Genomic DNA, 17,462 nt, shown 5'->3' with positions numbered 1-17,462 from the left:
AGCGTATATTTGAGATACGCGCAGACGAGAATTTACAAAATAAAAATAATGGTTTAATTTTAAAATACAAAGTATTTTAACACAGCAGACGATTTTTTACTGACTTGTTTAGCGTAGAATAAATTTTAAACAGAAGAGAAAATGGAGTTGACGATAATAAATGAACTTATTAAAATAAATAAACAGAGCATCGCGAAGTTCAGATACATCGTTGTCAAGGAGACCACGTAATCAGAGTTCGTCCACAACATGCATATGCACATTGATAGGAAACATTAAACTGGTGCTAACGCCGTTAAGGTTCATATACCGCATAAAAATAATTCGCACAAAAAAAATCGCACAAAAATAAAATCGCATAAAACCAATCGCACAAAAACAGAATCGCATAAAAAAGGACCGCACAAAAACAGGTCTCACTGTATATATATATATAATTTTTTTTTACCGGAAAAGTCTCACAGTAATCTTACCAGAAACTTTTTCACCGTGTAATATTGGACACTAAAATGTGGAGTTTAGGGAAAATTTTGTCAAAAAATTCCTTTCAGTAGATATTTCACTGTTGTTTCTAGGCAATTTTTTGATTTTCTCCGATATTGGACTTTTTTGCTCTATGGTTGCTAAATAATGATTGTACCTTAGAAGGTTCATCAAAGTATAACTCACCATAGCTCGTATCAAAGGCGCAAATGTATTCAGAGGTTTGAAACTGTCTAATGAGAGACGTCTTCCCCACTTCATCACCTCCCATCAATGCAACTTTGTATCTGCAGAAAAGGAAAATGCAATTAATATAATTATCAGTAAATAATAAAAGGGGTATTTATTTTCTTTTTTAAATAATAAATTACTTATGAGTTGTATTTAATTGAATATTTCATGACAAGATGAAAGGAGAAAGAAGCTCTTCCGCAGGACCACATACTCCTAGAGTGTACGTACGCTAATTTTCTCCATATAAGCCTAATTTCATTAAAAAAATTATATAAAGTCATTACTGCAATCAAATATGCTGAAATTTCCAGTTTACTATCGTACCTGAATATACTGCAGTAAAATGTTCGTGATACTGAAAAAAAAATATCTTGCGATTGTGAACGACAAGTCTACACCCCCATCTACCAATAAGTATTCCTTCCTCTTCCTACTCCGTCAAGCAAAAATCCAATCAAAAATAAGTAATTCATGTGTGCCCAATCCTCTTGAGAAAGAGAGAGAGAGAGACAGAGAGAAATTATAACGGACTTCAACCTCCATCTAGTGTCACTTATAAAATTGAAATAAAACTTTCGTAATTGAAGTCCGTTAGATCAATGTTTCCCAAAGTGTGGTACGTGTACCCCCAGGGGTACGCGAACAGTTTAGCGGGGGTAAGCGCTCTTATGCGAAATATCTTGCAACAAACGAAAATTTCAAAAAATTTTATTTAAAAACAAAGCTAGCCATGAAAATTTACGTTTACGTATTTTTCCATTGGCTACTTTTGGCAGAGTTAACAGTTAATAATTAGTGGTGTTGACAGTGATTTTTAACTTTTGCGCGATTTTTTTTATCGTAAAAAATTCCTTCGTTTCTCTATTAGTGGTACTCAATGTTACGAAAAATTTAGAAAGGGTACACAAAAGTCATAAGATTGGAAAACACTTCGTTAGATCATACGCTGTTGGATTCAGAAAAGCTCGCCTCATGTATAATACCATGAGCCATGACGAATGACCCACGTCATCAGGTATATGTAATCACGGTTCTGAACGGGTTGACTAGCCAGATTTATTTCATAACCGTCGTTGAACATGCGACCATTGCTGAACAGCAGCAATTTTGGTGGTTTATGACTACCAATGTTCAACTCCGCAGCCTTGTACATTGTTGTAAGAAATTAAGAGAATTTGCAGACTGGGTCGATTATCTCTAGAGCTACTGGGCCAATTTTAATGAAATTTGATGCAATACAAACAAATAGCCATTCAACAATTGTAATACACACATGATCGTGCGTAACTCTCGTTGGAGTAGAAAGGTATGAAACAGCGGTTCCAGAATAAATACAAAAAAGGGTCAATACGGGTATGGTCCCCTCTTAGAGATATACAAGCCTTGCAGCGTGATTTCATACTTGAAATAAGGCAGTTCATCATTTCCTGTGGCACTTGATCTCACTCATTCAGCATCGCTGTTTTCATTCCACGGATGGTTCTTGGAGTTGGGTAGAGAGTTGCAATTGCCCTCCCCAGAACGTTCCAGACGTTCTCTACAGGGTTGAGGTCTGGAGATCTGGCTGGCTAATCCATCCGGTGAATATCTTCCCTCTCTAGAAATTAGTCGACCTGAAGAGCTCCACGTGGCCTCACGTTATCGTCTATTAAAATGAACTTAGAGCCAACTGCACCCCTGAAAAAGTAAACATAGGGCCCCAAGACCTCATTCCTATACCTCACACCACTCACAGAGCCTCTTTCAAAGACATGGAGAGGTGTGCGGCCATCCAACATGCTTTTAAAACACAGCTCTTCAGTAACTAAATAAAAAATCTCTATTCAAGACATTTTTTCTTCTAAATTTCACACATGGTCAAAAATGTAACTAAAAAAACAGTAACTCAAACTTTTGTTGTTTTTACATCAAACATTAAATAATGTATTCAGTAATAATTCTCAGTATTTTATTTTATTACGGATTAAAATATACTATACACATTTATTTCTTATTTGTTACAAAAAATTATAAATGACTAATTTTGTTTAATCATTTTAACTATTTTTTTAAATTTAAATTGTCTAAAGAAATTATTACCATTAGAATAAAGAATTAACGTAAACTATTCATTCATGCTTAAATACTTTTAATATTAGTATCCCAATAATCAGTTTTTAAAATTTAAAATGAGCACTTTTATTATAACTTACAATTCTCTAGTCACTATATTAATTAAAGGAAACAATTTTGAACTTTATCAAGCACATTTGTAGGAATGTTAATTAGCTATAGCATCGGACACGCATTTCCTTTGCAGTAATTATCCTGATGAAACCCTAACTGCAATACCGACATTTCAATTAGGTTTTACTAGATCACTTTTCGAATTAAGCAACCATCTTAGGATATCCCAGTAATATCCTAGGACAGCGCTATTATTCAGTCAAAGTGGCATTATTAAAGCATTACGCATTGCGTGAAATTAAAATGCTTTTCGGTTTACATTATTTCAACTATTTAAACTAAATACTTCTAACTTTTCTCTTTAAAGTAATTTAAATCCAGTATGATAAAAGTAAACGTTTTCAAACATAATTTCTAAATTCCAACACGTAAATATTTTTTTAATATGATCATTTATTATTTTAGTTTCTAACTCTCAAAACCATTAATTACTATTTTTACATTAGTAAAAAATAATGTAAACATTTTGATATTTTTAAAGAAATGATGAATAATAAAAAAATTGATTAGCATAAAGATGATGATATGCATAAAAATTCTATTAAATCAAAGACGTATACCTGTTCATAAACTTTATTAAGCATATTAAATATTCTCCTTTTTCTGAGTCTGTGTCAAATTTTCTAATATCCCTAACTTTTTATTTATATAAAATATTTCTAAAAAATCTCCCTAAAAATCATCACACACTAAAAAATCATCTAATATAAAAATATTTCTAAGAAATCTCACTTTACCTTTGCTTATTTTTATAGCATATTTTATTGTTATTTTATTTTATAACCGTCGTTGAACAGCCGGCCCAATTTCATGGGTTTACGACTACTTACGTTCAACTCCGTAGCCTTGTAATTTTGAACCAATCCAGAAGACAAGGAAACTCCTGGATCAGTACCCCCAGAGGTATTGATTTGTTGTGGGAACATGGAGGACTTTGAGACTCGACAGATTTAACGTGCATCAGTCACCATTTACTACACGGGGAGTCTTCGGCCGGCGAGGATCGAACCCACGACTTCTTGGATATGGGCCCAGCAAGTTATACCATTAGTTTGAACTAAAATTAATTTCAATGACAGTTCTTATAAAAACTGACGCCCGGTGGCTGAGCGGTAGCGCTTCGCGCTGCCTTGCCACAATTCCCTGGTTCGATCCTCGGGCCGGGCAAGGCTGACTCAGCCTTTCATCCCTTCAGTGGGTCGATAAATGAGTACCAAGCATGCTTGGGAACTAAACATTGGGGGTTCCGAGTTCGGCTGACCACCTGACTGGATCATCTGCTCCTGCACCCCAGTGCCCAAGGTCAAGAAAACTGAGATGGGCACAGTAGGCTTTGGCTCTCAAGGTCTGTCGCGCCGCTGAGTTTAGTATTCTTATAAAAACTAGTTCAATACAAAATTTTGGTATATCTACTAATTCGTATTAAAACAAAATTAAACCAAAACATATATATTTAGTGCACCATTGCGTATCAAAACGAATTCTACACAAATTATTTTTGTTTAGAATCTGTGTATTCCAGAATGTAATATACGACTTAAAGTAGGCAAATATGTTTAGTTTAACTAATATTGTCAAAATGTGAGTGATTTAAAATATTTCTAACCAACAACATCGCATTAAAACGATATTGTTCTAATTTGCTTTATCTAATATATCTAATGTATATCTCTTGCATATCTAATTTGCTTTAAATTAAAAATTTCAAATGTTTTGATTATAAAATCCATCTCACAGGAGCCATCCGTTTTTTATACCACTCTACTCTTTGTAATCTAAATACAAAGTATTTAATACGTATGCTAAATCCCTGTATGCTAAGTCTACGTAATAAACTTAAAAATTTTACTGATAAAAAAAATACGACAATAAAACTAAACAGTTCGAAACAGTATTTTTAAACTTTATGTGAAAGAATTTAAACCTTACTATAATTCAATTTGAATAATTTAAAATGTTCTGTTGATAAAATCCATCTAACAACAGCCACCCGTTTGTTGTACTTTATATTTCATAATCCATATTTAAAGTATTTAACACTCATGTAAAATTCCCCGTATGCCAAGTCTGCGTATTAAACTCAAACGTTTTACAGATAAAAAGAAAAGTTATTGTACGACAATAAAACTAAACAGTTAAAAACAGTATTTCAAAACTTATGAGAAAAAATTTAAACCTCAACATAAGTCATTTAACAACAAATAAAATTTTAGTGCCATAAACAGACACGCTAGGAACTAATATATTATCATGAATAGAGATAATAATTTGTCCGAGCTCCTAAATTAGTTTGTTAAAAGGCAATAAATGCATAGAGAGTAATTAAGATTGACAGAAAAGTAAGTTCCCCCTCAACAAATGAAATATTTACTTAAAATGTCGTAAATTTAAAATTATCTAAGAACATTATCACCACTTTATATATTAATGATCTTTCATACTTTGTTGTGCTACTTTTAAATGTTTTTCTTTTATATTTAACCACATCATCTACAACCTAAAGTAAATTAATAGTTTTGATCAATCTTCAAAACACGCAAATTGGGGGAGATAATATATGACTGCATTTAAAACTTTTACTTAGTTTATTTGTCCTTAAATAAAGAGTACAAATAAATATCACCTATGAATGTGTGATATTTATCAGTGTATAAGTGCATTGAAAATGACTACATTATTTTAGAAACAATAGATTTCACCATAATAAATTTTAGTCACGTTCTGAAAAAGAATCATAAACTGTAAAATAAACTTAAACATTAGCAACAATAAGTAGTTCAAAATAAAATTGATATACTGTTTATAGAACTCAAGTACTAAGATAGTGTATTGCTGGAAAAGAGTCATATTTTTGAACTGTAACAGGAATTGAAAAAAATAAGATTGTTTCTTTCAGAATATTTTTTTTAAATACTGTCAAGTTATTTGAAGTATTGATCTTAACTATGTTAAAATACTTAGAACTGGAATATATGGGGCTTTCTTTGAACTGGATCTAATATTCTTAGAACTGGAGCTATGCTAATAGTCTTTGAACCTTGAACTGGAATATTCTTTGAACTGGAGCTATGCTAATAGTCTTTGAACCTTGAACTGGAATATTCGTTGAACTGGAGCTACGCTAATAGTCTTTGAACCTTGAACTGGAATATTCTTTGAACTGGAGCTATGCTAATAGTCTTTGAACCTTGAACTGGAATGTTCTTTGAACTGGAGCTATGCTAATAGTCTTTGAACCCTGAACTGGAATATTCTTTGAACTGAAATTATGAATTGAAGAGACGAACATTGTTCCTTTCAAAAAAAGCATACGCTGATGCTGCAGAATGATTCAGTGGTAAATTGGTGCATTAAATAAATAAATCATATTTAATAACAAACAAATTTAATAAAAAATAAAACAACATGATACGAAATGGGGTCTTTCAGTAAGCAATCCACTTCCATTCATTGCCTGCTTCATTGGTGATTACAGAATTATTGTGAGTGATTACAACGCCCTCTTTTGGTCAGGCAGAAATTCCTAACACCTGTAAAGTGAACTCAGATACTAAAGAAAACGATATTTTTTCTTGCAAAAATAGAATCATATACTTTGAATTGCAGAAACGAACTTTATTTCTTTCAGAAAAGAGTAATGCACTGTAAAATTACTTCTTGCAGAAATAGAATTATATATTTCTTAACTGAAATCAAGAATTAGTGTAAAGAATTTTGTTACTTTAAAGTAAACAAAGACAATGGAAAAAGTACCACCCATATTTCGTAAAAAAATAATTTATTTTACCTTTGAGGTTTTCTGTTGCAATTCCAATGCGAACTGCTGGAAGTCATGGGATACGATTTAGTTGAGGCGACATCCCATTGGCTATTGCTGCAGGATGGGGTAAAGTCCAGAGCAGGAACTGATGTCAGTGAATGGGATCGAAAAGAATCACCCCAGTTGATTAACCCTTTAGATGTCACAGTGAAATTTCGAAGGCGGCGAATATCTTCCTCGTCAAATTCGTCAGCTTCCGCCAATGGATAAGGCCTATAAAATAATTGAATACCATATGATTCAGTATAGTGTTAAAAAACCTGGAGGCAAGGTTTATACGAAACACCTCCTAAAAAAAAGAAGGCTTCCACATGGATTAATTTGGCAATCCAACACAATGAACATAAACTGCGCACTGGAGATTATTAATAACGATGTCACAACGTTAGAACTACTAGAGGATCGGATTCCCCGTTTGTGGTTGTGTGAGCAGGCCTTATCTATTCTAGAAGGTGTTGATATAGTTCGCATAATATGAATTGAGAATTACAAAGCAACCGATGGCCAAAAATGCTACCGTACACTGCTATAGGTGAGCTTCCCTATTATGGACTGGTTTCTAATACGTATTTGAACGGGTATGTTTATTTTATTTATCATCTCTTTTTAATTATCGTCCTTAAATTATCATCCTTTTATGTTAATCTTTCATTTTCCAATAACTGTTAATTTTTAATTTTCTAATAACTGCTAATTTTCATTTTCTAATAATGTTCGAAAGTTGCTCATACTTGTGTATTTTATGGTAGTTTATTTGGCGACTACTTACAAATCTCACCAATTTGATTGCAAAATCTAAAAGCTTTGATGGAGCAGCTATTTCTATGACAATTTGAATGTTCTAAATCTTTTTCAAGTTAGTAGCCGCAGTATGGAGTCACGTTTAAATATGAAAGGTGTCATGAAACATACAATATCGCTAAATATTTTAGTTCATTTTTAATAAAATTATTTCTTAATAATTTCTCCTTTTTTTTTAACCTTTTCGTGGCAGAAATGCGGTTTATTAAGAACTCGCTTGGGTTTTTTTCTCTTAATATTGCCTTAAATCTTATTTTAATATTTAATCTTCCTACTTTGAGAAACAAAAAGTGTGGTCAAAACTACCAGAGTATGTTTCTAACTCTAAGGGAACGCCAAAAAGTTCGGTAATTTTTACCGAAGTGCTTTGGTAATGGATTTTGGTAAAATTAACAAAAATGTGGTTTTATGATGTGCGATAAAATTTGTTCAATGTGAAAAAACTATTTACATTGGGCAAAAAATTAAGTTGATATAAATATGGATGACTTACAGAGACAACGACACAATTGTGAACTATATAGGCTACTTAAGGAAGTAGATATCAACAAATACATTGAAATAAGTAACTTAAAGCTTGAGACTAACATCGGTCGAATGGATCCTGCTTCATTAACATTTAAGATCTTCAATTACAAGCCGTTGGAAACTAAAGTTTAAGGTAGGCCTAAGATCAGATGGCTTAACTGTGTGCAAGAGGATCGAGTTAAATATATATATATTTTTCCAGTGTGTGGGAAAATCATTCTCCAAAACAAAAATTTACTCTCCAAATTTACGATCTTATTGGATTTGGCATGGTGGTCCTGTTACCCATATTTTGACAGTCAAAAGTGTAAACTTTTCGAAAAAGAGGTAAATTTATCATCGGGACCATGTTCTCCAGATTGCAGCTACTACCCATATTTTGATAGTTAAAAATCTAAACCTGTCGAAAAAAGTACTTCTTTCAAAAAAAGTACGTTTTATACATGATTCTGCTACCTAACTAATAGTTAATACTAGTTACTTAAGATATATGAGATCCCCATACTGGATCATTATGATCGGCATTTAGTTTGCAAAAATCCAATCATTAGAACAAAAGTTATTCAGGATGATATCTTTTTTCCCCCAAAACTATACACTACTATTAGCAGAGTATGTAATAAAGATGAAAGATGAAGAATATCTAAAGTCAGTGATTCTAAATACTTATGCTTAACTTCTGGAAAAACTGAGAAAACTGATTATACTATTTCAATCAAAGAAACCTTACTATTTCCAATACCGTCATCATCATATGAGTTCTTATTGAATTCTCATTATGGACCCAGCAGTTCTTCCTGATGGCATTCTATGTTCCTCTCGACAAATATTCTATAGTTTCGCGAACTAATTACATTTTCAGTGAAAAGCGCAGAAATAAATTATTGAACATATAATAAAGAGCGAGAACCTTATTTCAATTGCAAATCTCTTTCCTGAAAGATGTTTAGTAATTCGCAAACTTTTATAAAAGATTTATTTTGAAAGAGAATTTATTCTTCCGAGGTGAGAATGAATAGATTGATAAAACTTGTGACATTGAAAGTTAAGTTAATAAGAAATAGTTAACTGAAAACTTCGTGTATAACTATTATTAAAATTAGAAAATTTTCAAACTCAAAGTCAATATCAAAGCACTTCGGTTAAAATCACCGTGCTTTTTGGTGTTACCATAGTGCCAAAAACTCTGTAAATTGCACCATATTCAAGTAGTTCTGACCATGCTTTCGTTTCTCAATGTATTTCTGAGAAGATTTATGAGCATGTTAAAATTAATATTTAAAAACAAGTTGATATTGATATTGGAAAGTACGTTAAAACTAATATTTCAATATTTAAAACCAGTTTTTGAAGAAAGAAAAAAAATTACAAATATATTTTAAAAGTTATATGTTTTGACTTTGACGTAGAATTTTGTTTAAAGTAGACACGATTATTACGGATAAAGTTTAACTCGTAAATAAAGTTAACATTATATTTTGAGCATGAAGTTAACATTACCAACGGATGCTTTTACAGATACGTATTGAATTCGTGCGTATACATGTAGGACATATATTTCACTTGTACATTGAGAACGTACCCTTCGGCTAATAGAATCAGGAATTTGGTTGCTTAGTTAATAAGATATAGCTACTACGCTAGCTGAGAGTGAAAATTATAGAAATATATTTGGTACATAATTCCAATTGAAAGAAATTATTTTTATTTTATTAGGAAATGTCGAGAAAATGATAAAATTTGAAAATACATTGAAAATGTCAAAAAAAGTCAAAACCCAAAATTTATCAATTACTAAGAATAAAGAATTCTTACTATCGTATCTTTAATATATTGTAAAATACGATAAAGTTATTCTCATTTTTAAAACCTAATTTCAATAATTGTAATTTTTAATTATCTTTCCAAGTCATCTTTTTACCATTTTTTTAAACAATTGGGTTTCATATTAACAGTGTACGAATAAAAAAAATTTAAAATTACAATGCTGCATGTTAATGACATTTCTAGTAAAAAAACATAATTCTAGTTATTAAAACCAAAATACTCAGTATTTAAGCCTTTTATTTGGTAATTTATGTGTTCAAATGGTAAGGGTTCACTGAAAATTTCGGTTTTAAAAATTATAGTTCCTAATACCTTACATTTAGCAAAAATTTGAAACTGAAAAGTAAATTTAACAGAATAAACGGTTTTTTAAGTCATGCTCTAAAGTGAGAAAATTACCTAATTTTAACCAAATTTTATCGCACATTATAAAACTATATTTTAATTTCAGAAAAATTATTACCAAAGCATTTCAGTAAAATTTACCGAGTTTTTGGTGTTCTTTTAAAACTAGAAAAATGGTAAATTTTACCATTTTCTGGTAATTTTGACCATATTTGTTTCGCAATGTACAAACTTTTACAGATGCCTATTTGATTTTTGTTCAAGCATATTGGAGAAACTTTACCTTAGTTTATAAAATAGAACTCGAAACTTTCTTGGAAAGAAAATAATTAAGGAAGGAAGAAAAAAAGACTTCCTCAAATACTCTTTCCACTTACTATGAAAGAAATTTTGTTGCTGCTCTTTCTTTTATATTTTTACTCATTTTCTTAATTTTAAATAATAGTTCTTCAACACATAAAATATCTGAAAAACATTAGAGCAGAAACTAAAAAGTAACTTTTAGATTATTCAGCATTTAAAAATAATAATAATCATAAAAAAAATCACCATTCATTGCACCTTTAACATAAAAAAATTACAAGGAAAATGTTCGAGTCTGGAGTTAATTTTATTCTATTAAACACATCAGTTAGAAAGACTTTTCACAGAAACCTGTCAAAAATATCTATGTAGAAATAAATTCTAATCCTGAAAGTTTTAAAGAAAGTTTGCGTCTTTCCGTTAATGTCTCTTTCAAAGAATTTTTTTTCTGAAACATTTCCAAAAAGAAATAGTTTTCTAAAGTTTTTTTTTGTCAGAAAATCAGAAACCAACTTGAATGCTAGAGTAAAATATTTTGCCGTTAGTAACTTTCAAAAGCACATTTGTATTTTATTATTATTTTTATAGTTTAAGTAATTGATGATTGAATTAAAAAACAAAACAAGAGTAATATTTAAAACATCTAAACGTTTGTTTCACTATTATAGTTTTTTTTTTAAATTTAAGCAGATTGTAAGAAAATAATGCAAATTATTATAAATAGAAATGTGATTACAATTGAACTTGTCTTAGAAGTAAAATCATTGGGTAAAAACCTATTGGGGATTAAATTTTAATTCAATGTATACTGATAAAAGTAAATTAGAATAGTAATTGAAATTTCTCTTTTAAATAAATTCTTTGGAGTGAAAATTTATCAGGGATTAAATTTAACTGAAATAAATAAATATAAGCTACAATGGATGATAGAATTTTTTTTAGGAAATAAATCCGTTAGAACAAAAACCAATTTAGAATTAAATTTAATTAATGATGAGAAATGCGAATTGCTATATGTGATTAAAAAATTTCTTAGAAATGCATTTTCGGGGCTATATACATATATATCGACGTCGAAATTTAATTTTCGCTGAGAAATTTTAGTTTATTTTTTCACCGATTACTATAGGTTGTTGAACCTATTGGGGCTAAAATTAAAATTTTATTGAAAAAAAACTACGATAGGTAATTCAAATAATTTTATTTAGTAAAAAACTTCGTTAAGGGAAAAACTTATGGGGCTTAATATTTAATTTATATTCTTTAAAGCGCAATATAAAAATTTTTCAAATTAGAAATTTTCTCAAAAATTTATGTTGAAAATATAACAGTAACGGAATTATATTTTATTTCGTTTGTAAATTGTTTAATTTTTGAATTTATTATTGTTTTTTTTAGTTATTTATTTTATTCATTTCTTTCACTTACAAAAATGCTAATTTTATAAGTTTGGAAGCTATTCCATAACCAGTAGTTTTAGTGTTAGAGTTTGTTTTAATTTTATTTTTGGTCGTTCGATTTTATTTAATTATTTTTTCTTTTATTTGATATGGTTCACATCTTTTAGATTATTTATCAGTAAAATATTTTCTGAGTTATAAAATGTTAAACAAGAATCGTCGTTTTAAAACTCTATTTCTCGAAAACTGTTCAATTAAATTCATTCAAATTTTCTATTTTATCATTTAAGATTACATGAACTAAAATAACGTAAAAAAATTTGTACAAATTACAACTTAAAATTTTTGCGTTCCTTATTAATTAAAATAATAAATAATAAAAATGAACTTTTTAAAAATTATTTCTTATATGGAATCACTAATTCATAACAATGAGCAAAAATTGCGCACGTTTTCTAGATTGCAGATACTAACCATATTTTGATAGTAAAAAAATCTAAATCCATCAAAAAATATATGCGTCTATCATCAGGACCATGTTATCCAGATTACAGCTACTATCCATATTTTGGTAGTAAAAAATATAAATCCATCAAAAAATAAATAAGTTTATCATCGGAACCATGATTGCAGCTACTACGCCAGAATCAAAGTTAAGGATTTCAAATTATTAGCCAGTAAATTAGTCAAATAACAAAAGTATTAGCCAACTTTCGATAGTCTTCGCCAAATGCAAATCTTAACAATTTTTTATGATTAATTTTTTCCCCATAGAAAACTATTTTACTGTCGTTTGTTTCAGACTAACATTATTTGAACCCAATTCTAATTGGTTATGCGGTGCATTTAAAGAAAATTACTGTCATCGAATAAAAAATACTGATTTGCTTAGAAAAATTTATTTTACCGTAATTTATACGTAATTTTGAGGATCGAGTTAAATATATATTTTACTTTTCAGTGGAAAAATCATTCGCCAATTCTTTCACCAAAATACAATTTTATTCGCCAAATTTACTATTTTATCTCATTTGGCTTGGTGCGCATGTTTAGCGCAGGCCCTGATACCCATATTTTGACATTCAAAAGTCTAAACTTTTCGAAAAAGAGGTAAGTTTACTATCGGGACCATGTTTTTCAGATTGAAGATCCTACTCATATTTTGATAGTAAATATTCTAAATCTATGGAAAAACATGTAAGTTTATCATCGGGACCATGTTTTCCAGACTGCAACTATGACTCAAAGTTTGATAGTTAAAAATCTAAACCTGTTAAAAAAAAGATAAGTTTTTTCAAAGAAAGTACGTTTTGTATATGATCCTGCTACCTAACTAATAGTTAATACTAATTACGTAAGATATATGATATCCCCATAACGGATCATTAGGATTGGCATTTAGTTTGCAAAAATCCAATCATTAGAACAAAAATTCAGGGTGATATCGTTTTTTTTATTTTCCTAACTAAACACCACTATTAGCAGAGTATGTAATAAAGATAAAAGATGAAGAACATCTAAAGACATGGATTCTAATAACTTATGTTTAATTACATGGAAAAACTCAGAAAACTGATTATACTATTTCAATCAAAGAAACCTTACTATTTCCAATACTGTCATCATCATCTGAGTTCTTATTGGATTCTCATTATGGACCCAACAGTTCTTCTTGATGGCATTCTATGTTTCTCGCTACAAATATTCTATAGTTTCGCGAACTAATTACATTTTCAATGAAAAGCGGAGAAATAAATTATGAACACATAATAAAGAGCGAGAACTTTATTTCAATTGGAAATCTCTCTCCTGAAAGATATTTATAGTAATTCACAAACTTTTATAAAAGATTTATTTTGAAAGAAAATTTACTTTTCAGGGGTAAGAATAAATAGGTTAAAAAAAGTATGACATTGAAAATTAAGTTAATTAGAAACAGTTTATTGACATTTTTGTGTATAACTATTATTAAAATTAGAAAAATTTCAAACGCAAAGTCAATATCAAAGGTTACTCATTGGCAGAATGGTTGCTGTCAAATTCTTTTTGGAAGAGAAACTTTATTGTGATTTCATCTTTATTCATCTATTGTGATGACATCTTTAACTGTTAATTTTAAATTGCTCGGTATACAATTTCACAGACATATTTAAATGCAGCTCAGACGCATTCTGTGTAAATTCGTTTGATGACTGAATAGACATTGAACAGCCAATCGAGATTAATATTAACATTTTCAAATTGGTACAACGGTGTTTGATAGAGATTGTAAGCTGCATCATACACCCGATTCGTATTCACAAGTTCCTATACGAAATATGATTTGAAAGCTAGGCGTGAAAGGCAGTCTACGGTCTTGTGCAAGTTATTGGGTACGTTGACAATGGATCCTTTTATCCCCAGTTCTCGTATTTGCATGAAAAGGGTTTGGAGAAGGGTTCACCATTCGCTCTTCGGTAAGGTTTAATTCTCTCAACCACTTTGGTACTTTTGTGAGGGATGGGCTTCATGTTTGCGTTTGCGAACGGAATCCTTTCGTTTTTCCGTTTCTGTGTAACGCTTAAGGTATTCCCGTCTACGTTCTTTGGCTTTGGCTTTTTCAACTTCGGTTTGGAATCGTTTTTTTTCTTGCTCCAACTCTAACTTTTGGACCGTCTCAATCAGTTCGGAACCTCTTTATTTGTGATATTCCCCTGTATTAGTATTGAAAACGATTTAGTTTGAAAGCTAGGTTAGAATTTCTGACTCTTAATAAAAACAATAAAAACAAAAATATCGTTCAAATGATGAAATTCTCTTTCATTCACAATTCAAGAAGCATTCATGGGATCTCTCTGGTCCCATATCTCAAAAATAAACTCACCAACTTAATGTGTAACAAAATTTAAAGTGAAAGGAAGATTTCTAAAAAATTTATCAAACAGCAGCGGTCACCCTAGCAACGCATGCGCACTGTTTACGATTACTCTTGATTATTGTAGTTGAAAAGTGCGGACGCCATGAAATCCGAACCAAGACCCATTTCGTCAAAGGGTAATAAGTTTTAAAAGTTGTATGTTTTGACTTTGACGAAGAAAAGTTGATTTCGACATTTTTTTTTAAGAAAATAATTTAAAAAAAATTTAGTATCTGCCATTTTTTTCAAGGTAAAGATGGGTTAACTTAGGTCAGTGTCTGAAGAACATAATTCACTGATCTAGATTTTTGGAAAGCGTATCATAATGTCACATTTTTTTAATTTAGTCTATGACCCATTTATTTCAGCTATTTTGAAATCTATTTTTTAATTTCTTCAGCTTGCAACAGATTAAAGTCTCCCTATACACAAGTTTATTATCCATCTTGTTTTATTTTATTCTCTTTTCCAAGCTTATTCCACTATTCCATTGGTCAAAACACTTTTTTTCCTTGTTGTAATTTGTTTGAAATTTTCTTTTGTTCATCTGTGTTACAATCCCTGTGTTATTCTGAGTTTTAACACTGATAAGGACGAAAGTTAATCCTTACAAAAACGAAAACTACTGTATGTGTTTTTCGCAATATTTGAGCTTTTTTTTCATTTTAATTAATAAAACTAATGCACGCGCAGTAAGAAAAGTAATTTTCTTCGTCTCAATCTTTAATTTTTTTTTCCATTAATGTTGTGTTATCCAATCATCATCGAATAAAGATGAGGTTGAGATCTGTAGTAATATATTTAGTCTATAGAATTTGAAACCAACTAAAATTGTTTTTAGATGTTTTAGAAATGTAGATAAAAGTAGTTCATTATAATTAATTTATTATTTTTTTAACAATTTTTCCCTTTTAAAATTTAAAATTTTATTGAGTTATGGATTTTTTAAGGTTTTTAAAAATTTCATGAAGTAAATAAAAACGTTTCTGAAACTTTATGTATCGTTTTTGCAAAATCTAAGAATATTAAATATCATATTATTTAGGATGTCGGAAGCATTATATTTTGTGAAAAGATAGCTGCTGAAAAGAATGACATAAATCATATTACAAAATTTTGAGTGATAAAGAAAAAAGCTAAAATTCTTAAAAGGGTATTAAACCGTCAATGACGTAAAAAAATGACAATCAATGATAGATATTTATTGAGTAAGTAATTCCCTCTATATTTTAGTTACAGGTGTGATAAAAATTTTAAACAAATTATAGGTCCACTTTAATTTGCTTAAAATATGTGTTTTTTTTTATTTTATTAAATTATTTTCTTTTTTATTTGAATTAGTTAAAATATGTCGAAAATTTGTGCCTATAAATTTTATTTAACTATTAAATGGTCACATATTTAGCTTGTAGTGATAGGGAAAAGAATGACACTTATATCGTAGTACGGCTAGAGTTCCTGTTGAAATTTAAACTCTCTAGTTAGTGGGGCAGCTATTGAAACATAAATTGACAAAATATTATGCTTATACAGCAGTCAGGGAACGTTTAAAATTTAAATTGTAACCCAGCATGATTGAAATTTAAGTAAGCTAGATAGTTCGAAAAGTGGTTGAAACCTAGATTAGCGGGTAATTTTGATTATAGCAGTCAAGAAATGATTGAAGTTTATATTATAATAAGGCATACAGTTGAATTTGAATTTAAAGCTCTCTAGCTAGTTTGAGAAAGGCAAATCTATTGACTACTCTTAATGGTAAGTAAATGATGAAGTTTGTATTATAATCTGGCATGAAGCTCTAGTTGAAATTTAATGCTTAAAGCACTGATTGGCAACGAATTCAAGTACGAAGATTATTGAAACTCGTATTAAAATCTAGCACAGAAGTCCGGCTGGAAATAATCTATTTCTAGCTAGTCGGAAAAATAGGTAAGGGAATTATTCTGCCTCTAGTAGCCAGAAAACGATTGAAGCTTATAATACTATCAGGCACAAAGTTCCAGTTGAAATTTTAAAATTTTAGCACTCTAACTTGTCGGAGAGAGGTTGAAATAGTGATTAGTGAACTATTCTGCCTACAGGAGCTAGTAAACGTTTAAAGTTTGTATTGTAATCGGTTAAAAGTTAAGCTCCTGTTAAAATTAAATAGCCACTGTAAAAAGTATCGATCAGTTACTGTTAAAATTTAAACATGCTAGCTACTTAGTGGTAAATTGATTCGCAAAGATTCTTTCTTTTAAATTTTAGGATTTATTGAAGTTTGTACAGTAATCTCGTATAGAGCTCGAGTTGAAATGTAAACACTCTAGCTAGTCGGAAATAGATTGTTGGCAAGCGCTTAAAACATTTATTGGCAATAAATGATTGAAATTCATATTGTAATATGGCAAGGAGATCCGGTTGAAATGTACGCAATTTAATTATTCGGAAAGAGCTTTAAAACTTCATGGGCCAAAAATATTGCTTGTATGGTCAGGAAAAGATTGAAATTTGTATTATAATCTGGTGCAGAGCGTCACATTAAACTTTCTAGCTGGGCGAGAAATTGTTCCACACTGCAGCAAAAAGCCCTACTTTTAGAGGTCAAAAAACGATAAAA

At 30.1% G+C, this 17,462-nt stretch overlaps 1 protein-coding gene across 1 annotated transcript in view; it reads right to left on the bottom strand.

Annotated features, from left to right (window-relative positions):
- LOC107457418 (uncharacterized) overlaps positions 1–17,462 on the bottom strand; it is a 79,364-nt gene that overhangs the window by 29,959 nt on the left and 31,943 nt on the right. The window contains exons 3-4 of the mRNA XM_043044283.3: positions 6,731–6,976; positions 670–770 (exon numbers count right to left, since the gene is read on the bottom strand). Coding sequence (XP_042900217.2) covers positions 670–770; positions 6,731–6,976 — 347 coding nt within the window. The remainder of the gene's footprint in view (positions 1–669; positions 771–6,730; positions 6,977–17,462) is intronic.

This window comes from Parasteatoda tepidariorum, chromosome 9 (genome assembly GCF_982258835.1).
Source record: "Parasteatoda tepidariorum strain Cologne lab strain chromosome 9, Ptep-v5.0, whole genome shotgun sequence".
NCBI lineage: Eukaryota > Metazoa > Arthropoda > Arachnida > Araneae > Theridiidae > Parasteatoda > Parasteatoda tepidariorum.
The sequence above is the reverse complement of the archived record's forward strand: the minus strand, read 5'-3'. Positions and strand labels throughout refer to the sequence as shown.